The 24,197-nt window shown below is 53.7% G+C and overlaps 2 protein-coding genes across 5 annotated transcripts in view; both read right to left on the reverse strand.

Annotated features, from left to right (window-relative positions):
- Nucleotides 1-299: 299 nt before the first annotated feature.
- On the reverse strand, nucleotides 300-9,675 carry PIGV (phosphatidylinositol glycan anchor biosynthesis class V). 3 transcript variants are annotated; one of them, XM_082071262.1, is made up of 4 exons: nucleotides 9,609-9,675; nucleotides 6,685-6,835; nucleotides 3,715-4,854; nucleotides 300-1,253 (listed from the first exon to the last, which is right to left on the reverse strand). In XM_082071262.1, exons 2-4 carry the CDS (start codon nucleotides 6,766-6,768, stop codon nucleotides 963-965), a joined length of 1,515 nt encoding a protein of 504 aa, XP_081927388.1. In that variant the 5' UTR covers nucleotides 6,769-6,835; nucleotides 9,609-9,675; the 3' UTR covers nucleotides 300-962. The 3 variants fall into 3 exon arrangements, with proteins under 3 accessions (XP_081927388.1, XP_081927389.1, XP_081927387.1); XM_082071263.1 differs by lacking the exon at nucleotides 9,609-9,675 and adding an exon at nucleotides 8,004-9,081; XM_082071261.1 differs by lacking the exon at nucleotides 9,609-9,675 and adding an exon at nucleotides 6,989-7,200.
- Nucleotides 9,676-11,506: 1,831 nt separating this feature from the next.
- The window catches only part of ARID1A (AT-rich interaction domain 1A), a 53,846-nt gene continuing 41,155 nt past the window's right edge, over nucleotides 11,507-24,197 (reverse strand). For both annotated transcript variants that reach the window (XM_082071247.1, XM_082071246.1), the window contains 12 exons: nucleotides 22,571-22,716; nucleotides 22,370-22,479; nucleotides 21,951-22,160; nucleotides 21,254-21,461; nucleotides 19,335-19,467; nucleotides 18,802-18,974; nucleotides 18,482-18,632; nucleotides 18,221-18,352; nucleotides 18,014-18,110; nucleotides 15,759-16,632; nucleotides 15,327-15,457; nucleotides 11,507-14,511 (listed from right to left, as the gene is read on the reverse strand). In XM_082071247.1, the coding sequence (XP_081927373.1) occupies nucleotides 12,787-14,511; nucleotides 15,327-15,457; nucleotides 15,759-16,632; nucleotides 18,014-18,110; nucleotides 18,221-18,352; nucleotides 18,482-18,632; nucleotides 18,802-18,974; nucleotides 19,335-19,467; nucleotides 21,254-21,461; nucleotides 21,951-22,160; nucleotides 22,370-22,479; nucleotides 22,571-22,716 (4,090 nt within the window). In that variant the 3' untranslated portion in view covers nucleotides 11,507-12,786. The remainder of the gene's footprint in view (nucleotides 14,512-15,326; nucleotides 15,458-15,758; nucleotides 16,633-18,013; nucleotides 18,111-18,220; nucleotides 18,353-18,481; nucleotides 18,633-18,801; nucleotides 18,975-19,334; nucleotides 19,468-21,253; nucleotides 21,462-21,950; nucleotides 22,161-22,369; nucleotides 22,480-22,570; nucleotides 22,717-24,197) is intronic.

A 24,197-nucleotide genomic window follows, 5' to 3' on the forward strand; every position in this document is an offset into this window, starting at 1 on the left:
GATGAACCGGTAAACCGGAGCTGTGCGTGTGCCGGGACACCAACCGCCGCTGTCCGCTCGGTGTCCCCAGCCTCACCCCGAGCCGGGGCAGTGACCGAGGGGGAGAAGGAACCGGGGAGCTCCAGGGGCTGGTGTGGGGCAGCGGGATCATCCCTGCGAGAGCCGCTCCCCACGCCGACCTTCCGGGGGGTTCCCGACAGATCTGACAGACACGGATCATGGAATCCCTTTGCTTGGAAAAGCCCCTCAGGAACACCGAGTCCAACCACAACCCACCCCTGTCCCTGCCCCATGTCCTGAGAACCTCATGTCCGTCTGTCCAGCCCTCCAGGGATGGTGACTCCAGCACTGCCCTGGGCAGCCTGTTCCAATGCCCCACAGCCCTTTGGGGAAGAAATTGTTCCTAAATCCAACCTCAACCTCCCCTGGCGCAACTTGAGGCCGTTTCCTCTGCTCCTGGCGCTTGTTCCTGGGGAGCAGAGCCCAACCCCCCCTGGCTCCAAGCTCCTTTCAGGCAGTTCAGAGATCAGAAGGTCCCAGTGGGCCAGGAGCACAGGATTCCCCACATCCAGCCCTAATCGCCAACAGCAGAAGGTGAAAATCTTGATTTTTCTCCAAGTCTGGCGGGTTTGCTGCCAATCGCTCCTGGGGATCTGCAAAGTCTGAGCATCCTCGCCAAAATCATTTATCAAAGGCCACATTTTCCCCAGAAGACGCAGGAACCAACACATGTTCCCTGTCCCAGTGGCAACGACGGCAGCCGGATGCTGGAGCATCGCAGCAAAGACAACGTGCCCATTTTGGCCACAGCCATGCAGCGACACCTCCATATGTACAAAGTCACCGAGGAGTAACGCCTTTGTAACCGAGCCAACAGCACCTTTGCAAATACACCGAGGATTTTACAAAAGCGAGTTTTGATTCTGACCGGTGGTTCTGGACCCATCGGTACCGACAGCCCCCTATGTCCACGGCAAGAAGTTGCAGTGCAGAAGCAGCCCCAGCAGCCAGTAGGACAGGAAGAAACCCAGGACGCATTTGCTGAGCGGGGTGAGGAGGCTCCAGCGGCTCAGCAGCCTCAGGACGGGGTTTGCAGCAGCTCCGTCCCCGCGGGGACCGGGATGTCCACCCCCAGGAGACGCCGGTTGGCCATCGGTCCCTTCGCTCCAGAGCAAAGGTTCGTGTTCCTGCAGCAGGTGAGCGGAGAACCAGTACAGGACGGGAGAGGAGGAGCCGAGGAAGCGCGTCAGCACCTGCAGAGAGCCAAAAAATCACAAACAGGGACTGAAATACCGCGGCGTCGGCATCTATGACGTGGAAATGAAACCCCCCCTCAGAAAAACCCGCTTTATTTATTAAGATATTTATGTCAAAGCCAAGTGACAGCAGGTTTGGGACAAGCACGGTACCGAATTGTCACCATCACGCTGAAATCCTCATCCAGAGCAGCTTCAGGGGAGATTCATAGAACTCAGAGAATCATTTAGCTTGGAAAAGACCTTTAAAATCATTGAGTCCAACCATAAAGCGAACACCGCCAAGATGGAGAGTTTCCCAAAACAGTCCAATTTCCTGTCAGTTTGAGCAATTAACAATTCAATTTGCTGTCAGTTGGAGCCATTCTTCTCCTTTAATATTTGCTAAGATACTAAAGTAGTCCTGGGAGGACTTTTTGGGTTTGTTTGTTTGAAGATTGGGATTCTAAAATGTGTATCGGAGAAAAAAACACACAAACAAACCACATTAAACATCCTTCTTGGAGGATGTAATAGGCTATAAAATACCTGAACCAAAAATGATTATGTCATTATTATAACTTGTATAACTTGTATGTATAAATTAATTGGGTGGCTTGGAAAAATTTTGCATCCCATGTTAAAAAGGTTAAAACCGGTGAGGGAATGAATAGTGCACATAACCATGATTTTAAGGCAATATTTTGTCAGAGGGTGTGACAACCTTGAAGCGCTTCCCCCCCATCCTTAGCAGAACAAAGGACCTTGTTATGCCTTAAATGCCTGTTTTTTGTTACTTTGGGAGGAAGAGATAGAGGACACCTCATCTTATCTCTCCCAAAGTTTTATGGCCATGAAGGCACCTTGGAGGATAAGGACAATTAACAGTGTTGCTGTGAAAGGCCTCATGGCCTAATTGGGATGATAGAGATGAACCATCCCCAGGTTCATCCCCCAGGAACAACCCCAGGTTCCAGTATAGGTTGGGAAATTACATATTAGAGAGCAGCGTAGGGGAAAGGGACCTGGGGGTCCTGGGGACAGCAGGGTGACCATGAGCCAGCACTGGGCCCTTGTGGCCAGGAAGGCCAATGGGACCTGGGGTGGGTTAGAAGGGGGTGGTCAGTAGGTCAGAGAGGTTCTCCTGCCCCTCTGCTCTGCCCTGGGGAGACCACACCTGGAATCTTGTGTCCAGCTGTGGCCCCTCAGTTCCAGCAGGACAGGGAACTGCTGGAGAGAGTCCAGCGCAGCCACCAAGATGCTGGAGGGAGTGGAGCATCTCCCGGGTGAGGAAAGGCTGAGGGAGCTGGGGCTCTTTAGCTTGGAGAAGAGGAGACTGAGGGGTGACCTTATTAATGTTTATAAATATATAAAGGGTGAGTGCCACGAGGATGGAGCCAGGCTCTTCTCGGTGGCAAACAATGACAGGACAAGGGGTAATGGGATCAAGCTGAAACACAAGAGGTTCCACTTAAATTTGAGAAGAAACTTGTTTGGGGTGAGGGTGGCAGAGCCTGGCCCAGGCTGCCCAGGGGGGTTGTGGAGTCTCCTTCTGTGCAGACATTCCAACCCGCCTGGACACCTTCCTGTGTAACCTCATCTGGGTGTTCCTGCTCCATGGGGGGATTGGACTAGATGAGCTTTTGAGGTCCCTTCCAATCCCAAACATGCTGTGATACTGTGATACTGTGATCTGTCGGACATCAACTACCAGAAGAAACCACGAACCAACAGCTACCCCTGACGGGCAAGACAACATGAAGAGCAAGCAGAGGGAGGACACGAACCGCCCTGTCCTATCTCACATGTAAATGAACTGGGTTATAAAACAACCTCACATATGATACAGGTGGGCGGTGTGTAAATCTTCAGCGTGTCCCCCTCCAGGGGCCGTCGCGGGACCGATGGACCTGTGGAATGGTGACATCTTACTCTCCCTCTCTGTCTCTCTCTCTCTCCTTTTCTCTTTCTGATATCTTAGTTTTCCTCTTCTCTTCCTTTTTCTTAAACATATAAAGTAATATCATTTTAAGTTCTGCTGCTAAAGTCTTGTTAAGTTCTGTATTACAGTTTACTAATTGTTGCCAATCCACCGTTTTTAGAAGGGTTTTTGCTGTCAATGTATCGATAAGTTTTGTGGTACTATAACATACTTTTGCCAAGTCACTGATTGCTGTAATTTTTATACTACCATGTGCTTTTAGTAAATTCATAATTGGACCCCCGGAGTGACTGTCCGTCATTCACTTCACATCGCTGCGCAGAATTACCCGCAGTTAACTCACACCTGATCTCATCTGTCGAGTCAGGGCATGTGAGTTAATTGGGATCTGTTGGGATCTGTTGGGATCTGTTGGGACAGAGGGCTTTGGAAATGCTTTGTGGAAGCCGCTGCAGAGGACGAAAGGCACAGCTGGGCCACGTGGCGCTGCGACCGTCACCTCCCCGGCCACCGCGCTGGAACCCTGGGAGGTCCTACCTGCACGTGCATGCAGAAGAAGCCGAAGAGCAGCAGGGCCGTGGCGTGGACCACGTACACGAAGACAGCGGGGCCGCAAAATCCAGCGCTCGCTTTGTTTTCCTCTCCGCTGTTTGTTCTCTGCAGACCCAGGGTCAGGCAGCGCCGGGGGTTCGCGCTCACGTAGGTCCAGGCAGCCCAGGAGCTCAGGAGCGTGACGGGCAAAGCGAGAAGGAAATTTGGGATCTGCCGGAGCTCGAAATAGCGCAGAAAGCCAACGTTCCAGTAAACGTCTTGGATGTAGGGATAGACCGCGGGGAACCGCTGGGAGCACCAAGGGGGCTGAGCCCCGCGCGCCCCCGCCAGCCGATACCCCTTGTCCAGGGCCAGCTGCAGCAGCGGCTCCGGGACAGCCCGCTCCACGTTGGGCACACAGAACGTCACGTAGGCGTAATACTGAAACACAACAAAAGGCAAAATAACCCCAGCGCACGCAACGGCTGAAGACGCAGCACTAAGGAGGAGCTGCTTCCACAACAGCAGCGATCCCGAGCGCAGCCGGAGCTGCACGGCCAAGCGTTCGGCGCAGGAGTAGAGGAGGAAGCCGGCGTTGAGCACCCCGTTGGCGCGGGCGCCGGTGGCGAGGGAGAAGAGCAGCGCGCCCCGCCAGCGCTGCCCCCGCTCCAGCCGCCACATGGCCCCGAACGCCAGGCAGCAAAACAGGCTCTCCGAGTAAGCGGCCGCCAGAAACACGTTGGCAGGGCTGACGCAGAAGAGAGCGGCGGCGAGAAAAGCCGCCCTGCGACAGCGCAGCACCGCGCAGCCCAGTTTGTACAGCGCGGCGGCCGCCAGGACGGCCAACAGAGAATTGAGGAGCGCGGCCGAGAGCAGGAGGCGGCTCCGCAAGCGCAGCAGCCGCCGCAAAGGCCACAGCGCGGCCTCGGCCCCCGCGCGCAGGCTCAGCGGGTACAGCGGGAAGAAGGCGCAGTTGTGCTCGTACAGGTATCCGCGCTCGGCGATGAAGAGGAAATGCTCGGCGTCCCAGCGCGACAGCCCGCCCAGCAGCCGCTCCAGCAGCAGGTCCGCGGGGCCGGGCTCGGGGAGGCGAGGAGGGGAGAAGGCGTCTGCGGTGTGGTCGGGGATCAGGAGGTTAAACAGAGCCTGGAGAGAGAAGAGAGGGTTGGAATCCAGCGGAGATCCTGGTGAAAGGTGGGATCAAAGTGTCACTGGGCAGTGGAACAGGGTGTCCAGGGTGGTGGTGGAGTCACCATCCCTGGAGGGTTGGACAGATGGAGATGAGGTTCTCAGGACATGGGGCAGGGACAGGGGTGGTGGAAGGGGTGGAATCGATGAGCTTGAGGGGCTTTTCCAACCAAAACCTATTCTATTCTATCCTATTCTATCCTATCCTATTCTATTCTATTCTATTCTATTCTATTCTATTCTATTCTATTCTATTCTATTCTATTCTATTCTATTCTATTCTATTCTATTCTACCCTATTCTACCCTATTCTATTCTATTCTATTCTATTCTATTCTATTCTATTCTATTCTATTCTATTCTATTCTATTCTATTCTATTCTATTCTATTCTATTCTATTCTATCCTACTCTACCCTATCCTATTCTATTCTATTCTACCCTACTCTACTCTACTCTACTCTACTCTGCTCTGCTCTGCTCTGCTCTGCTCTACTCTACTCTACTCTACCCTATCCTATCCTATCCTATCCTATCCTATCCCATTTCACTCCACTCCACTCCAGCACCAAGCGGGAGGACTCACAGGTTCCAAAGGGGACAAGGGCAGCACAACGCCAGGCTGAGGGGTTTGCAGCAAGGACACCCGGAAAACTGTGAAAAGGTGCCAACAAAACCCCGCGGGGCGTTTACACCTGAACCAAACACATCCACAGCAATCCCCACGGAACGGGCAGGGAGAGCTGCCCAGCCTGCGCTGGGGCTCATCTCATCTCTGGGAACCCGCTCTGCTGAATGGGGCGTTACCGTCCCAGCTCACGCACGAGGGACAGCAAACAGAACTAGAGAAGGTTTTCCCGGAGCAGACTGAGGCAGAAAGCAGCAGCTGGTTCCCCGGCCCCACCTCCAGCTCAGCACACACCGAGGGGTTTGTATTGCACAGAGGAGCAGCAGAACACACACACTCTGCCCGCAGAGCTCGTGGTGCTGAGCACATTTTAACAGGTGAGAGAAAAACCCAGAGAGCTCACGAGATGGGAGGTAAACAACCCAATGCATTGTAATGTCATTCCAAATGAAAATATGCCTACAAAAACCCCCAAAGCCTCAGATGGTAAATTGTGCAGATTAACCACACGTAGGCTGGGACGAGTCCCCAGCGCTGGCAGAGGGAAAAAAGGCCACGCTGAACAAATTGGGACTAAAAGCCGCACAAAGGCGCCGTTGGGCTGCCGAGCGCACATCTGGCCTGACCGGGGCTCTGGCGCTCGCACGCGGCGTCTCCATCCCGGCTGCTGGTTCCGCCGACGGTCACAGCGCTGGCAGCGGGGCCACAATCTGCCGCTTGGCTCTGGCCGCTGCTGAGGAGCTTTTTTGGGCTGGTTTTGCTCCGGGAGGGCCAGGGCCGCAGTCGGACACTTTGCTGTGTGCACAGGGAAGGTGGAGCGAGAGCCAAGTTCTCCCAAAATCTCTGGAAATGAGACTTGGGAGGAACGCACAGGAGATTATTGTTCCTCTCCTGCAGATAAACGGAGACATCACCTCCTCGTGCTGCCAAACCTCTTGCAACAGCGGCGTGAAAACACACTAAGTTATAAAGAAACGGCTGTGATTTTACCTAAGAGCACCCTGCCCCCCGGCTGCGGCTGCGCTGCTGGTTCTGCAATAGACGGCGATCGCCCACCCAAGGAGAAGCAGCGACCTCGCAGAGCCCAGGGCAGGACTGACCCAGCAGAATGGGAGCAGCGAACAAGCGATGTGGCAGCGTTCATGGGGACGGGAGACTCGCCTGCAGCAGGAGCGCCAGGGCCCGGCAGCGCACGGCGAAGCGCAGCAGCTCCCGCAGGAGGGGGTCGCCGCTCACCGGCTCCATCCCGCGCTCACCGGTCACCTCCGTATGTCGCTGGCATCTGGGAAATCCTCCCTGTGTTTTAGGAAACCTGAATTGATAACGAGAGAGCACAAACAATGGAAAGAAAGTCACTTGTGATGGAGATCACAGCCCGGGGCTCGCGGCCTCCTCCTGCTCTCTGCCCAGATTTCACCCCAAAACCAAAAAAGGATTGTTTCAGGGCGTCCTCCACAGCACTGACCCCGTGAGCTCCATCGGATCTGAAGGTTTCTCCAGCCCCTCCATCGCTCTGAGACGAAAACTCCAGGATGTGACGCTCGCACCGCGCCCCCCTCACCACCCAGAGAGCCACCAAGATGCTGGAGGGAGTGGAGCATCTCCCGTGTGAGGAAAGGCTGAGGGAGCTGGGGCTCTGGAGCTGGACAAGAGGACACTGAGGGGGGACTCATTCCTGGGGATCAGTATGGAAAGGGGGAGTGTCAGGAGGATGGAGCCAGGCTCTTCTGGGTGACAACCAGTGACAGGACAAGGGGCAATGGGTGCAAACTGGAACACAGGAGGTTCCGCTTAAAGATGAGAAGAAACTTGTTGGGGTGAGGGTGGCAGAGCCTGGCCCAGGCTGCCCAGGGGGGTTGTGGAGTCTCCTTCTGTGCAGACATTCCAACCCGCCTGGACACCTTCCTGTGTAACCTCAGCTGGGTGTTCCTGCTCCATGGGGGGATTGCACTGGATGAGCTTTCCAGGGCCCTTCAACCCCTCACATTCTGGGAATCTGTGACAGGTGTTTCACTTCCACCCATTCCCTGCAAACCTCACCTGCGGGGTCTGAACCACCCTGGGAGCCTCCCTGCTTTCATTTCTATATATTCTGATTGATGTTCTGGGACCAGATATGAAAACCACTGGCCTGGAGCCAGTGAGGCAGGAGCTGCGACGCGGCTTTCGAAGACAATGTGGTTCTTCCATCGGTTCCGCAGCCGCCAACTTGAGAAGCACAAGAGCTGCAGCTCTCGCTGGGTTCTCACAACACCACATCCTGCACCATTTCCCACCTTCCTCATCCAGCACCTCACGATACATAAAGATCCCCAAACCCATCACCTCACGATCTAAAAACACCTGAGTTTTTCCTATTCCTGTTTTACTGATGGGGGAAAAAAAACCTGGCGGGTTAAGAACTGTAGGAGAGAGCAGAAAGCACGAAACATCAGCAAAGCAAAAACAAGACCCAAAGACGCTCGTTCGTGGTTCCAGACCTCGGCTACGTTACGTGTCCAATTCAGCCACATGCAGAAGTTTGGGGTTTGCTCGTATTCTCCTCTTGCTCCAGAGCTGCAGCAGCTGCTGGGAGGCGCGTTCTCCCGAATCTGAAGCTGCAACGTTACCACAAGAGTAACAGCCCAGCTGTAAATTCTATTAAAGCGCATTGGCAGCTGCAAATCCTATTAAAAAAATCGTCCCAGCGCTTCAAATATGCGCCGTCCTGGCAGAGCTGGGATGATTCTGCCCCAAATTGCACCTGCACGGATGGAAAAATGACTTGAAACGGCAGAAGCGGGTTAAAAATATTTCAGTAGGAAAAGAAGCGAAGTCTTCACGAATAAAGGTGTCGATGGCTCCGCGTTCAGCGTTTCTCTTTGCTCTCAGGTGCGAATTCTGCTCCGCTCGCTCTGGAAATGGGCTGAGAAAAGGACGAGCATAGGAATGGAATAGATGCCGGGTAAATGATCGCGTAAATGAGAAGGTGAATTCGGGAGGGGTGGGAGCCGCAGTGGAGGCCGCTGTCCAGCCGGTGGCAGCACGAACTCGCACCGAGCCCCTTCCAACCCCCGCAACCGGGAGCGGGCACCGGATTCCTGCCGGGAACCCGCCCGGAAAGCGGGGGAGAAGCGGCTTCCTGCTCCTTCTGCGACCGCCGCGGGGTTCGGGAGCAACTCCAGACATAGTTAAGAACCCGTTCTAACCAGGATGCCCAAGAAATAAACCCGAGTTTTGCGCTGGTTTAGCGCCGTTCGTGTGGCCATGGAGCTCTCGGCCTCGCAGCCGCCTCCCGTCCTGGCCGGAGGCGGCGGCCCCGGTGGGAACGGGAACGTTTGTGCGTCTTTTGTGATAATTTGCGAACAAAAGCTGCGCTGGGTCAAACGCGACCCGATCGCTCGGCTGGGCGGGACGGAGCCGCTGCCGGGGCTGCGGGCACCGGGGGCGGGCGGAGCGGGACACACCGGGGCGCTTCAGCGGGTACCGCCGCGGGCAGACCCAACGGGCCCCGCTCCAGAAAGCGCATCCGGCCGCTGGGACACCGGGGACTCGCGCTCCGGTCCCTCCGGGCGGGCTGAGCCGCTGCGGCCGGGACCGTGTCCGCGGGGCCGGGACCGAGACCGTGTCCGAGATGCCGGGACCGAGGGGCCGGGACCGTGTCCGAGATGCCGGGACCGAGGGGCCGGGACCGTGTCCGAGATGCCGGGACCGTGTCCGAGATGCCGTTCCCCTCGCCCCGGCGCCCACGGGCCGGGGATTCGCAGAGACCGAAGCGCTTAACGTGGCCGTTTCGAGGCTTGGGGACAATTAACGCTCGTGTGCTCGTTAACGGACCGGCCCCCGGGGCTGTGCGGGACCAGCCGGTGCCGGAGCAGGACGGGTTGGCCCGGGCAGCGCCGGTACCGGCCGCAGGGACCCGTGTCGCTACCGGGACCCTTCGCGATGGCCCAAAAGCCCAAACTCGGCACAGGCGGGACCCCCGGACACCGCTCGGTCCGGCCGGGCCCGTGTCCCCGGTACCGGGGAGGGGTCCCTGGGGGGGGCGGGGCCTCCCGCGCAGGGGGAGGAACCAAGACTCCGCCCCGCCCACCCGCTCCCCCCACCTGCGCGCCCGCCGCGCGGCTCCCGCGCCGGCTCCATCCCGCCGTCACCGCCGCTTCCGGCCACGCCTCTTCCGGCGCTGCGCGCACCGCGTCACGTGGGGCCGGGGGAAGGGGCGGGCGGCGCCATGTTTGTTAAGGGCGGGCGAGGCGGCCGCGGGCGGGCAGCGCTGCGGACGGGCCGGGCGGCGGCACCTCGGGTCACCGCACCCAGTGAAGGGGTTGATAACAAAAAGCAAAGGCAGCATAAAAAAAAGGCACCTGGCTATCGCTCCTGGAGCTGCCAAACCTCCAACGGAGCCGCACGGCAGCTGCGGCTTCACCAAACCTGCCAACACACCGAGCAACAGCCGTAACACCAGCTTAGCATCAGGGTATTGTTAATTACTCACTGTTAGCAGAGGAGGGGCAGGTTGCACTCAAGATCTCATCTAGGTGATGCTGCAGACGTGACTTTTTGCTTCATCGTCACTAAGCTTGGCTTAACCAAGCTTGGCTTAACCAAGCTTGACTTAACCACAGTGCCAGGTCCGGTTCACGCTGCCACCGCGGCAGCGACTCTGGGCTTAAAACCGACATTCCAGGGTATCAGCCTGACCATATAGGATTATTTTGTTTTGTTTGTAAAGCCCCTCAAGCTCATCGAGTCCAACCATAACCTGAATTACCCCACGTCCTGAGAACCTCGTGTCCGTCTGTCCAGCCCTCCAGGGATGGTGACTCCAGCACTGCCCTGGGCAGCCTGTTCCAATGCCCCACAGCCCTTTGGGGAAGAAATTGTTCCTAAATCCAACCTGAATATCTACCACAGGAAAGGAAATAAATCCTCGGTGCCGAGGGGACGCCCCGAGCGCTTCCAATCGGGCTCCGGTTTGGGAAGAACTCGCGTTTTCTCCCCTTGCTGGTTGAGGCCAAAGAGGCGTTTTGAGGAACATCTGCGGAAATGGAAAACTTTGGGTAAAACCAGGCCTAAGCATCAAGGATTTGCAATCCAGGAGACAAGGCTGAGCTCAGTCCCTAATCACAAACGGTGAACGCTGCTTGTTCTTGTTTTACCGATTCCTCGTCTCTGCTGTTTCTCTTTTATCCATTTTTAAAGTGCGAGAGGCGCACACGCGCTGGGGGAGCAGAATCATCCCCCTCTGACCAACTGCTTGTACAAATACAGGTAAAACGGGTCCTTAGCACCACTTGTGACTATTTTTTCCCTCCCAAACGTTTCGCTCATGATTCAATTCACCAGAAGCTGCACAAAAGCTGCTCACGTTACCTTCGTCAATCTTGCTGCCGAGTCTGTTAAAAGAAAATATGTAACATTTTTATAATAATTGAATCGGACTAAACAAAGCTCCTGGAACACAGAACTGAATCGTCAGAGAAGCTGGTTTTAAATCGACGAGCTCGGTGCAGTTGCAGCTCCCGCTTCTGTTATATTTGAGGATAAAGCTTCAGGCTACATAAAGTATCTACTTACTGACCCCTAAAAACGTGCAGATTTTCACCTGAAGAGCCTGAACTCGGGCTCTGTCCGCTGGAAAAGCCCGTCCTGTGAGCGCCGGCCGAGTCCAAACGCCCCCAACAACGTGGAGATAAAACAAATGCGAGCGGAATGCAAATCTTCCATTTCACAGAAGCCAAAGGGAACGGACTCCCCGCCCTGTAAATCCGCACTGAGTCCAGCCTAAGCAACGCTAAGCCAAACCTCCATCGCTGAGACAAGCCTAACGGCGAAGCAAAGCGTGGAATTAAGGGCTCCGGAGCAAGACGGGGTTTTGTCGTCCCCGAAAAGGCTGCTGGACGTCCCTGAGGCGTCTGCGCTGACCTGCACCATCGCACCTACCGGAGCCGAGCGCCGACCTGAGCTCCTCGTGCTGCCAGGAAAGAAAACCCTTACAAACATCTTACCAAGATTTAATGTACATTTATTCTTAACACGTGGAACATATAGTATAAAGATTTCATACTGAATAAATGATATTCATTAAGCCAAAAAAGGAAAAAAGGGAGGAATTTACATCAAGTTTTTAGCTACATCGTCTGAAATACAAATATGCAGAATTCATCACTGAAAAATCTCAATTGTGTTTCTTCATCAGGAACTTCAACTGAACCTAGAACTTTTTCACACCTCGATTAGAAAGAAAACAAAACCAGGAAAAATAAACTATAAGTTGATTGGCTGCTGAGACAGCAATGACTTTATACACAGAGACCTGTACAGCATCCTCCGGGGAGGGATGTCTGGCAAGAGATTAAATAATTGTGTCTCGCTTTTGCAGGTCATCAACTCGTTAACTCCTCATACTAGAAAGGGGGAGGGAGAGGGGGACAAAACCGCGAGGGGTCTCAGGGTATGTGCAATGTACAACGTCATATATATATACACACGTGGCAGCGTTCGGGCTGCGCCTAAAGGTTAAAACCAGTTTCTAAGAGGTGATCTCAGGGTTATTCATACAATCAAGGAGGAAGAGAGAAAGAGGTCAGGGTGTTGTAGGTTCACACATGATACTTTGGGGGAAAAGCCTTTTTTTTTTTTTAAATTTTTTCTTCTCAACATTAACTAAAAACATTTTTAAAAACTACAGCTTGCTGCTGAGTCAGCGTCTTTTTTTTTTTGTTGTTGTTGTTGGTTTTCCTCTTTTCCGTGTGAGACGTTATTACAGTATGTTTTATAAGGTGTACAGTACATGGAGCTCTACACGCTACTGCACGGGCCTCCCTCCGCCAGGCTCGGTTCACAACCGCTAACTTCTTGGTTCCTGCAAGACAGATTGTGAACGCACAGCGATAAACCACACAGAGTTCAGCAGTCGCTCGGTGTCCTTCAGAGTTTTACCATTAAAAACAGTTAGGAAAGTGGTGCCTGTCAATGTGATAACGCGGCAAAGTCGTTTTTTTTTCCCCAAACTCACTGTAAACGACAGTAACTTTGGTTAAAATAAAAAAAAAAAGTCTTCTATGTAGGCAGAACTTTGTCTCCTTTAATAAGGGATTCAGGACAAATTTGAAGGGCAGGGGAAGGGGAGAGGGAACGGGGAAGTTTCCCCAAGGGAGAAGCAGGACAGCGCGGGGCAGACAGTGGATTCTGAGGTGGTTTTGCATAAATAAAGGGCAACAGTCAGTTTTTCTAAGTTCTCCACTCACGCACACGCACACGGGGGCTCGGATCCCACAGCTGTCATGACTGGCCAATTAAAAACAGTACGTCACAAATCACTTGTGATACCAAAGAGTTCATCAAAGGCGACACGGAGATGTCCAACAGCCGCGACTCGTATAGCGTGAACTCCGAGTGGTTCTCGTCCACCTTGGCCAGGGCGAGCAGCGCCCGGGCGGCTCGGCGCATCATGTCCACGCTCGTCGACTCGAAGGGCGGGTTCTGCATGTGCATCAGGCCGGCCTGGCTCTGCTGGAACTGCGTGGCGGCCAGGCTGTCCTCCAGAAAGCCCAGCAAGTTGCCAATGCTGCCCTTCTGCACAGCGATGGCTCTGGCGGCCAGGCTGTCCCCCTGCGCCAGGTTGGCCAGCAGAACCACGGCCATCTCCCGGCACACCGGGTTCTTTCTGTCGCTGAGGAAGCGCACCAAGGTGCCGTACAGCTTCTCCAAGCGACTGAAAGGGGGAGTCGCGAGGATCAAATCCACATTGTTGTCCTGGATGCTGAGTTTGCTGAGTGTTTCTAAAACCAGTCTCTGAGGGGAAAGGACCGCGTTGGGGCCCAGCGTCGGGAAGGGATCCTGGGCCTCCGCGGATGGACACACGGCCCAGTGGAGGAGTCCGTCCAGGATGGGCAAGCAGATGCTTTCCGGGTAGGGGGACAGGTCCAGCTGGCCAGAAATGTTGGCCAACGTGACCAGCGTGTTTTCACGCAGCATCTCCAAGCAGTCCCACCACCACTCCACCTTGTTGCAGCTCACCCCTTGGTCCTGTTCCTCCTCCTTCTCGTAGGTCAGGGGTGCCTGTTTGCGTTCCGGATGCTTGTGGTGCAAGAGAATCAGTTTCCCTAGAATCAGCAGCAGCCCGGGGTGTTTGGACATTTCAAAGTCATTGCCCGGTACGAACGATAAACTCCTGATGATGTTCGAGACGCAGATGCAGCGCTTGGCCAGAGAGTCCTGCCAGTCCAGGATCGTGCAGAGGGGCGTCTCGTCTTTACTGTGAGGTTCGTCCTCCAGAATTTTTATATTTCTGTGGCTCTGAGCCGGACTAATGCCAAAGGGAAACTTGCCGCTTTCCTTCGTCGTTTCCGAAGCTTTGAGCTCTTCCTCCTCCCCGGGCAGGGACCCGGGACGAGCCGAGAGCATGTCGTCCATGGTGGCCGTTATCCTCTTCTCCGAGGAGCTGTCGGACGGAGCCGTCTCCCCGTCCCTCGTGCTGGGGCTGATCTCAGCCGCCGAACGTTTCCTGGCGCTGGCGGCGCAGGGAGCTCGTTTATGAGTCAAAGGCAGCTCCATCTTGCTCTCAAAGTGGGTCTGGATGTGCTCGGTGGTGTCTCCACCGCCGATCCGCCAGTGCAGCAGCCCGCTGTCGAACTCCTGCACTCGGCCCAGCTTGTCTGAGTAATCTACCACAAACGGGTCGTTCTTCTGCACAACCTTGACTGGAAGCTTGTCAAATTTACTAACTAGTTTTTCCTCGTTGATCTCTAGAGGTGCTTTGTCCTTGCTCGAAAACGCAGCCTCCTCCTCTTCCTCGTCCTCTTCTTCCTCCTCACAGTTCATGCTCCGCGGTTCATCATCCTCCTCCCCTTCTTCATGAGAGGAAGCTGAAGATTTACGGAACCTTTCGGGATCTAATAGTGTTCTTTGCCCTGGGTCTCCCACCTCGTATTCCTTCAGGATTCCAAATATCTCGATCAGGCAGCGCCGGAAATATTCCACCAAGAGCTCCAGCAAGCCTGGCAGCTACGGGGGAGAAGAAACACAGGAGGGGAAGGAAGGAAAGGAACAGTGATCAGAAAACAACTCAGGCCAACGTGAGCAACTGGGAAAGCGGGGCATAAAGGGATACGGATTGAAGCAGCGATGATAATTAATGGGTTCTGTAATAAACTGATTGCAAAAGATCGCTTTCAGTCCTCTGAGAAAGGGAACAAAGGCAAAACCAGACACTGACTGTCAGTATCCAAGCCGACTCCCATCCACATACACGTACCTGTGCGAACACACACATGTACCAGCGCCAACACACACGTACCCGTGTAGACACACACGTGCTCTTGGTTTTCTCTCCCTTCTGGTTAACACACGGGGAGGGGAAGGGCAGCACTAACCAAACAGCCATTAGCAGTGTTACCAAGCGGTTCTCACAGGAGCCGCAGTGGCAGCTCGCTGGGGAAGGCTGGTCCCTCGATCGGCACCGCACGCCGGCTGGGACGGACAGAGCCAGAGCCGAACGAACGCCACCAACAGCCCAAGGGCCAGCAGCCTCTCACAGCACCCTCGCTCTAAATCCTTCATGGCCTCCCTGCCGCCATTCACTTCCCCTGTTACAGAGGTAACGCGCCTCACCAGAGGAGCGCACGCACACGCTTGCACACCAACAGACATCTAAACTACACAGACCAAAGAATAATCAGCGCACAGCTGCCCAGAGCCTGTGCTCTGCAGGTACAGGGGTGTCTGGACTCCAGCGCTACAAGGGCACGAGCTGTTTGTTGCTCTCTCGCTGACAGAAAACCCTCCAAAATTAGCACTTCAAAGAGAGCATCTGCACCCACCTGGCTGAGGTTGAAGGTCATGATGCTGTTGTCATCATAGAGCAGGATGTTTATGGTATCTAAGGCCCACGTACTTTCAGCGAGCAGCCCAGACTTCAGAGACATCATCACTCTCCAGGCTTCAGGAGTTCCTGTAACATAAACACACGATACTTCCAGCTCCTGGAGTTTCAAAACAAAAACGAGATACTTGAGACCGCTCTTCTGGACCCACAAAGAGCAGAGCCTGTTTAAGATGATGCACAGGCTGCCTGTACCAGCAATCTCTCCACAAACAACACCAAAATTACGCCTGAAAACACAACTAACCTGCAAAAATACAATTCTTGCAAGGCCAGCGGAGCCGTTCCGCTTGACAGCAGTGAACCGAAGGGTAATGGCAACACCATCCCCTCGCCAGGCACAAGGAGAAGAGCAGGAGTTTCCTCTTACCGATATCTTTTGCCGTCAGCCGTCTCCTCTGCTTCAACACAGGCTGCGTAGCTTCTACGGATCCCGGAGGGAAGGTGATGTCTCGTCGGATCATGGGCGGCTGTACAGCTGCTGGTGTGATGTGCGAGGCGGGGACGGGCGGTCCCGCCTTCTGCATTTTCATCCCCGAGTGCATGAATGCAGATTTACTGGGAGAAGTGCGGTTCTCCAGAGGTCTGGGCAGAGGTGCTGAGCTGGATACCTGAGGAATGTGATTCTGCATGCTAGGGGGGGCCTGGTAGTTAGACTGGGGGGGCCTTGTCATGGGGGGCACGGTGGCAGAGGGACCGTAAGGAGGTTGCCGGTTCCCGTGGGATGGCCACGGTCCCTCGTGGTTGACCCTCTGGTCTGAATGCAGAATTTCGTCTGTTCGAGTCACTCCGTGATACGCGGGTCCCTGGGGCGCGGAGCCGGCGCTCTGCCGGTTCGGATAGCTGTACCCGATCTCGTTGCGCCCCTGCCACATGGCGCCTTGCTGCGGACCCTCCGGAGCCGACTGGATAGGACCCCCCATCATCTGAGGGGGCATGTTCTGCTGAGCGTTGGAGCCCGGGGGAGCAGAGACCCTGTCTCTGCCAAACTGGAAGGGGAACTGGTTCTGCGGCCCCCCGGCAGCTCGGCGGTCAGCGGCGGGGTACGTGCTCCCGTACTGGTTGTACAGGTCCTGCTGGGGGGATGGCTGAGCCGTCTGCTGCTGGCTGGGCTGCTGCGACTGCGCTGGCGGCAGCTGCTGCTGCGTCTGGCCCTGCCCGGCGCTGTACGGGACGTTGTACATCTCCCCTTCGTGTCGCTTCGCGGGTGGGCCGTAGGTGCTGTCCATCGCTCGCTTGTAATTCTATGGGGAAAACAAAAGCAATGACCATATGAGATTACTTAGAAACGAGGAACCCAAACCTCAGCGGGTAGAGCCACTGAGAGCCAGAGGATCAGGCTCACAGTGTGGCCTGTAAGAGGGCGAGACTTTTCTTGTTCCTTCACAAAGCTGGATCGGTCTCTGTTTCAGAAGCCAACACCAATTCCTTGCGGCTGGCTGGGCAGTTTCCTTGCGGGTTCTGAGGACGCGAGGGGGCAGGAGTCTGCCCACAGAAAGGACTTTCCTGCAGAAAACACTCAGCTCCGCTGTACATCCACCACAAACCAAACTGGGCACAGGTGCTTGTTTCCTTTCACATCCAAGTATTTTATCAGACCCTATTTCTCTTATATACATTTCCCAGAAAACAGAGGTTTTTGCTGAAGCATTAAACAAGAAGCACTAAAAACTAATGTGCTTCCTGCTTCCTTTCCTGTAGATTTCAAAACACTTCGCTGAAAGGAGCAAAAACTATTTGCCCCTCTACTTGAGTGCAAACGTAGAAAACGCTCAATTGGCAAGACAAAATTAAAACCCAAGCTCACTCTATCTGTTCAGAAGCTCGGCGGTCACGACTGGCTTCAGATGGAGCTCTAGGGCTTCCAAGATGACAAGTACCAGAGTAACTCGAACTCTTGGCTCAGGGCCCCGTGGCTCTGGTTGCAGAGCCAAAGTGCAGAGCAGTTGGAATTATTCTTAGCACAGCTGAGCGAGTGCCCTCTCTATACTCCCCTAAACCAGGACTCAAAATTATCAGGAAAACGTTATGGGTCTTGGCACTGATACAAAGAGCAAGTCATATATAAGGATTATGGAAGGAGATATATGTTCGTTCAAACTCTGTCCTGAAACAAACCTGCTGGTTTTGAGAACGAGGAGTAGGAGGCAGGTCTGGAGCCTCTGTCTGCGGGCTCAGGGAGGCAAAGACAAAAAAACCCCTGGGTTGTGCACAACGATCCACCTGAAACAGCTCCCAGCACGCTCAAGGACTCGCTCCCAACAAAGCCACGCAATCGCTTGCACCAGAAGTGTTACAGAAACACGATGGGATGCAGAAAGTTCCAGAGAAGCCCGCTAAAGCTTCCTGATCTCCGGCTGCCTGACCAGAGCATGCGCGTCTGCAAACTGCACAACTGCCATTCTCAAACATTGTTCTGCTAACGCAACACTGGAAATGCTAATGAAAACTTGTTGAAACTATTTGGAAACTGGGAAAAAAGACATTTCCTGTACAAGGTACTTAATTCTACACATTCATTAAGCAAACGCACAGGGAGAAGAGTTTCCATCCTGTTCCTTTTACAAATTTCACCACATAAAGCTATTTTGTCCCAGTCAAATCAGAAACGTTCTGATGACTTACCTGCTGTTGCTGTTGGTACATGGTAGTTTGCTGGCTGGGGAAGGGGGTGCCCGAGGATGTGCCTTGAGTGGAGAATTGATTGCCATAGGAATCATGTCTGGAGGAAAAACAGATGCGTTACTCATCTGATACGACGCACGTTTCACTTTCCCAGTCCCAGAGCTCTTGAAATTGGGAAGAGCTGGTTGTGGCAACACCCGGACAGACCTTTGCTGCTGCTGCTGCTGCTGGGGGTAGCGGCTGGGGGAGTACATCCCCGACTCGGGGGTGGAAGGCATGATGTTGGGCTGCGGGGTTCCAGTTGCTAAGTTGCCCTCGGGTCCCATCCCCGGCTCCGTCCTACACGGGAGCAAACACAAAACCCCCACGTTTCACGGTTGCTCATCGAACGGAAATAATGTGGTCAGAAAAATCATCATAATGAAAATAATTCAAGCAAATCAGGGTCTCCCCTGGTTCAATACGCACCTGACTCTGTCGTAAGGAGCTCCGTAGGAATAGTGTTGCCTCTGTCCCATGGCCATGTTACCCATCCCTGGACCCGCAGCACGGTTGTAAGGGTCACCCATACCACTGTTGGGGCCCTGCCCTGAGGACATGAAGGGATCGCTTCCCGGAGCTGAAATATCGAAACAAAGACTAATAAGCACGCTTACCTCTGCATTACAAAGATACATCCCATCTTGTGGGGAAGAAAAGCGAGCAGAAGGTCTCCCACAGCACATGGCCAGACACAGGGATCAGTGCTCAAGGGAAAAAGGGGCCGGAGCACACGGGGACCTCCTCACCTTTCCTCATACTGCTGTAAGGATCTTTATTTGGCTCGTAAGACATGCGACCCATCATGTCAGAGGTATTCATGCTGGGCTGGTACCCTGGATTTGGAGTCATGGAGTTCCGCTTCTGGAACGTAGGATCACTGCCATCTGCAAAGGCATCCTGAAGGCCCACTGAGTTACTCCTGGATAAGAAAACCCAAAAACCACAAACACAGGATGAGAGAGGCCCACGATGCTCCTTGGGATACTTTTCCCCACACGTTCACTCTCTCAGGTGTTGCTGTTCCCCAGAAGGACCACAGTTACGATCCTCCAACATAGCCACGAACTGCCCTTCTGCAATACTGTCCTCAACCCCAATCCCCAAAGTAATGATTATTCACACACAGATGCAGAGTCAATGACGTTAACGTGAGCTGTTAATACAGGAGCAAAGGCACAGAGCTCCACCAAAACAGCCACGGGTGGTGGCAGCGACCCAGACGCAACCTCACGGTCCCGCTGTCCCCAGCAGAGCGGAGGAGGGTGCGATGGTTTCATACCTGATGCCTGGCAGAGGGGGCATCTGGCTGTGTGGCGTAGACGCTGGAGTTGGTGGCTTCAGGTCTCCTCCTTCTGCCATGGAGCTGCTGGTGGACTGAGGTGTCTGAGGTCCCTGCATTGAGCCTGAACCCGCTGCAAGAACAGTGGGTGTGAGCAGCTTTGTACACTAGAGATGCAACCCAGAACCTCCCAGAACATCAGCCCCAAGGAGAGCAAACAGTCCTTCAAAAAAGACACAGATGGAACGGCCAAGAAGGTGCAAGGAACTCAACACTGCAAGGACCTACTGGGCCAGACTTCCCAGGAGAAACAAGCGCAGTAACACAAAGCTGGGAGGATACGTTCGTTTTTATCACACCTTCACTCTTAACCACTCTCCCTTTTACATATGGAGCCAACCACTGTCTGGGTTGCCCAGGTTGATGCTCTACAGTGCACCACGCAACACAGAACACGGTCCTTCTTGCCAAGTGACAACCATGGGCCCATCACCTTCACATTCCCTTTCTACCCAGAAAGAAGGCAGGTTTGAGCCCCCTCCTTCAAGTCTCCCAATCCTTTTAGTGATGGAAACTCCAGGACATGAGCTGAAGTCACTCTGAACGAGGCTCCTCTGCCTGCTCTACCCTTCAACAGGAGTTAATTCACACAGGTTAATTCAAGCACCACTCCCAAGAATTCCTGGAACAGGGAATGCCGGAGATGCCGGATCTTTCACTGAACAACAAAACCCGTCCAGCAAGTTCCCCGGCTCTGCGCGGGCTGCTTTACGCTACAGTGAGCTTTCATCAGAAAGCCCGGCCGTCATGTGCGGTGCAGCTGTGCCGGCAGCTCCAGGAGCGCTCCCCTGCCCCGGCATCGCTGCCACAGCTCGCAGGTTCATCTGCTCCCCGCAGCTGGCAAGAGCTGAACTCTTAATTAATGTTTCCATTAGTTACCATCCCCAGCACCCGATATCCCTCAGCTTCAGCCCTGCTGGTTGATGACTCATTTCAGCTATTCATTAAAATCCTCCGAGGTCACATCCAGGGCATGTTTGTTTACACCCCACCTTCCTGGCACCCTGTCCCGTGCTGCGCGACGCCCTCCCGGCCGGGGAGGGCTCCGGAGAAGGAACGGCCGAGACGAGCTCAGCGGGGAGTTTCATTCACGGGCCCTCCCCGCCGCTCTCCTTCGCTCATCAGCGGCGGTTCAGCTCCGCTCGCTTCCCCCAGGAATCCGCCCCTCGCCTGGGTTCGCGAGGCTGAAATCGGCAGGAAGAGGCCTCGAGACATTCCCCGCGTCGCTGCCATTTGGTGTTTGTCCCCACCCCCTGCCGTCCCTCCCACTCACAAATTTACACACAGTTGGAGCCGGGCCAGTTCCACGCTCTGGGAATTAAAACCCAACGACAGACTGATTACGCCTCCCCGGGGACACGCTGCACTTTGCGAGCAGGAACCCAAGGAGGTTTGCAGGAATCCCGTGCCAAGTGCCCACGAGGCAATACCCAGTCGGCTCCAGCCACGGCCTTTCTGTACACCCTTTGGATTTTTTGTGGGTTATGAGCGCATGCTGCAAGGAAAACAGCTCCAGCACCAAGAGCTCGACCCAGACAACTGCCCACAATGGGCTTTGGATGCTCTGCAGCCTCAAAAAGCATTAACGCAGAACGAGGGAGCGCAATCCTCAGCACTCACAAAGTTTCGCAGAAGTTCATTTGGCAGAACAGGCTGAAATGAAGCGCAAGCTTGTGCCAACAGGTTATAAAGTCTGCGAGGAGAGCAAAGCACGTGTGCCTGTGGGATGACACAGCCCTTCATCCAAATCACGGGGCTTCAATACGTCCCACTCGCTTCGCAAACTGTGAAGTTATTCTCCACAGAGATTCTCTGGTTAAAACATTAATTGCACACCTTAAACCAGCGTCTAAACTCACCTGGAGACGGAGGCTGTATCTTAGTCTGAGACTTCTTTGAATCGGCAGCTGCGAAGATATCCGGAGGGGGGTCTTCGCCTCGCTCAATCTTGCACTCGAAGGCGTACAGACACTGGATGTACTGCTTCTTCAGAGAGCTGGCTGCGCTGCTGGACGTGCCCACGTTGAGGTTTGTGGCCAGCTCGCGCCATTTCTTGTTTTTGTTGACCTGCACAACCAAACAAGAGGCTCTGAACTCCAAATCTATTTCTCCCTCCAAGAAGTTTTCTGGGGAGCAATCAACACTTCTCAGCTGAAACAAGGATGCGAGAAGGGCTAAGCACATCAGATATAATTGTGTTCAAACCCCAAAACGAGAGAAAACTTTTCAAATTGGGACAGATTGCAAAGCAAATGAACCACGAGGTCAGTTGACAGCCAGATGCGAGGACAAAGACAGCGTCACTCGTCTTTGCGCTGGACAAAACAGGGAGAAAAAGGACTCGAACCTCACCGCAGACTTTTTTCAACCAAACAACAGCAGAGCAGATGTCTGGCTCACTTAAAGGCTGCTGGGGTTTATAAGTGTTATTTAAAAAAGAAACACAGCTAAATGGAAAGGTGCAGCTTACCTCTAGCTACAAATCTAACTCTGAATTGTGTTGCCTATTGACTCGCGACTGTGGGCAGTGCTGAACGCAAACACCCCGACACCCACCTGAGTCAATCCTCCGATCTCCTTCACGGAGACGTAGAGTCGGTAAAGGTCCAAGGGTTTCCTGCCCACGGCCGGCAGGTTGGTCATGCCCATGGCCTTCTCTTCGGTGAAGGCCAGGTAACGATCTACCCAGATCTTCCTCTCGGGCTCACCGCCCAGCTCGTAGAGTTTGGTGATCTTCTCGTTGGTCGTAGTAGAGGAGCTGGACTTCTGGGAGAAGGAAAGAGATATCAGGACTGAGCAGCACAAAAACAGCTCGGTCACATCCACGGTGCTTTCAAAAAAGCAGCCAGGTAAGAGTTCAAAGTTCTGCTGTTAAACGTTGAGAACAGCTTTATATTAGATCTCCACTTGGCTCAAATCAATGCCAGGCAAGTGTTGACACAGGTATCACAAAACGAGCTGCTGGTACATTTTACCTTTGACTTGGATTCTGCTTTTGGCGTCCCATCTGCCTTATTGTTCATTTTAGTCGCAGGCGTTAGTTTGACATCCGCAAGTCCCATCATTTCAGGGCTTGCTGCCATCCCTAGGAAGTTAAAAAGAGGTTTTTAAGGCCGATTTCATCATTATGGATTGAAAAAAATAGATGAAATGCCCAACAGCCAGCCCTGCCTTACCTGCAGAGTTGTTCGCCATATTCCCACCCATGGGATAGGGTGGGCCCTGGGGGTTTATCATCCCAGCCATACTGTTAATTCCCTGTCCGTACGGAGGTCCAGTGCCCATCATTCCCCCTTGGTTCATGTTGGGATAACCAGGAGGCCTAGAGAAGGCAAGGAAGAAACAGACGCTTACTCCACATACTAAAGATTGAGATCTTGTCCTCTAACAAAGCAGGTTTGCTACAAGAAACCTCCTACAAAAGGAATAAGGTGACTTTCTCCAGCTCACTTTTCCAGCAAAAGACCAAAGATCAGATGCTCTTTTAAAGCTCGGCTACGCTCGCGCCAAAGTCTCATTCTCAAAAGCAAAGGGGACTCAAACCATTTTGAAAGAGAGACTTCAGTTCTGAGCGTTTCCACCCTTCATCTCGTTCCACTACATCCCCAAACTGAACTTGCTTTCAGTTAAGTCACCTTTACAAGAACGATCTGCAAATGCTGCAGCCCTGTGTATTTAAGGGAGAATACATTATTTGTATAGACGAACAGGGCAGTGCTGCAGCCGCCTTTAATGATCTGTCTTTCCTTTTTGTTACCTGCACAAGCGACATTATTTTACATGTATCAGAAAACCTCATACACAACCGCCGCTCAAACTCATTCCTCAAAGGGACGAGCTTTGGTGTCTTTATTCATAGAACGATTCTATGACTTATTTGCGTTGGGAACTTGACCTCTTGGCAGTCACAGGTACCATCAGACAGCGCATTGCAGAAATGGCCCTTAAATCAGGATAAAGAGCACAATGCCCAGCCAGACGACAACTGTATCTAACAGCTTTACTGGGGGAACCCGATTTATAAGCAAGTTGGAGGCTCTCGTGGCACTGTGGGGAGCCACATGCACCTACTCTGAAATGTGCAATTAAAAAACCAAAAACTCAACCACAGCAAACAGTTGCAAAGTTCAGCACTGAATTCCAGCTCCCGTTCCCACAGCTGCTCATCGAGGCCGTAAAAGGAAGAAGTTCATTACGCCGGACGAGCAATGCCGTGGTTCAGACAAACGCAGCTGGATGGCTGTCTGGCAGATTTATGGGCTTTACCACACACGCCGCGTCTTTTAAATCACCCATGTAACAAAGACCACAGAGCGAAAACAACTGAAGGGATCTCAGAGTTCAACAGATTCCACCTATGAATATTAAAAATTCCCTAAGGACGTCACTGATGATGTATTCCAACACACTGCTTATCCAAGCTTTACGCTTTCTTTTTTAACACTGAAGATGGATGAAAAAGCCTCCAAAAATGGCACATTTTCAGTGATGTGCGTGTTCAGTATTAACCCAGCACTGGGTTACAGAACGACAGAATGTGAGGGGTGGGAAGGGCCCTGGAAAGCTGATCCAGTGCAATCCCCCCATGGAGCAGGAACACCCAGATGAGGTTACACAGGAAGGTGTCCAGGCGGGTTGGAATGTCTGCACAGAAGGAGACTCCACAACCCCCTGGGCAGCCTGGGCCAGGCTCTGCCACCCTCACCCCCAACAACTTTCTTCTCATCTTTAAGCGGAACCTCCTGTGTTCCAGTTTGCACCCATTGCCCCTTGTCCTGTCACTGGTTGTCACCAGAAGAGCCT

This window comes from Streptopelia decaocto, assembly GCF_964273445.1.
Source record: "Streptopelia decaocto genome assembly, chromosome: 23".
Classification (NCBI taxonomy): Eukaryota; Metazoa; Chordata; class Aves; order Columbiformes; family Columbidae; genus Streptopelia; species Streptopelia decaocto.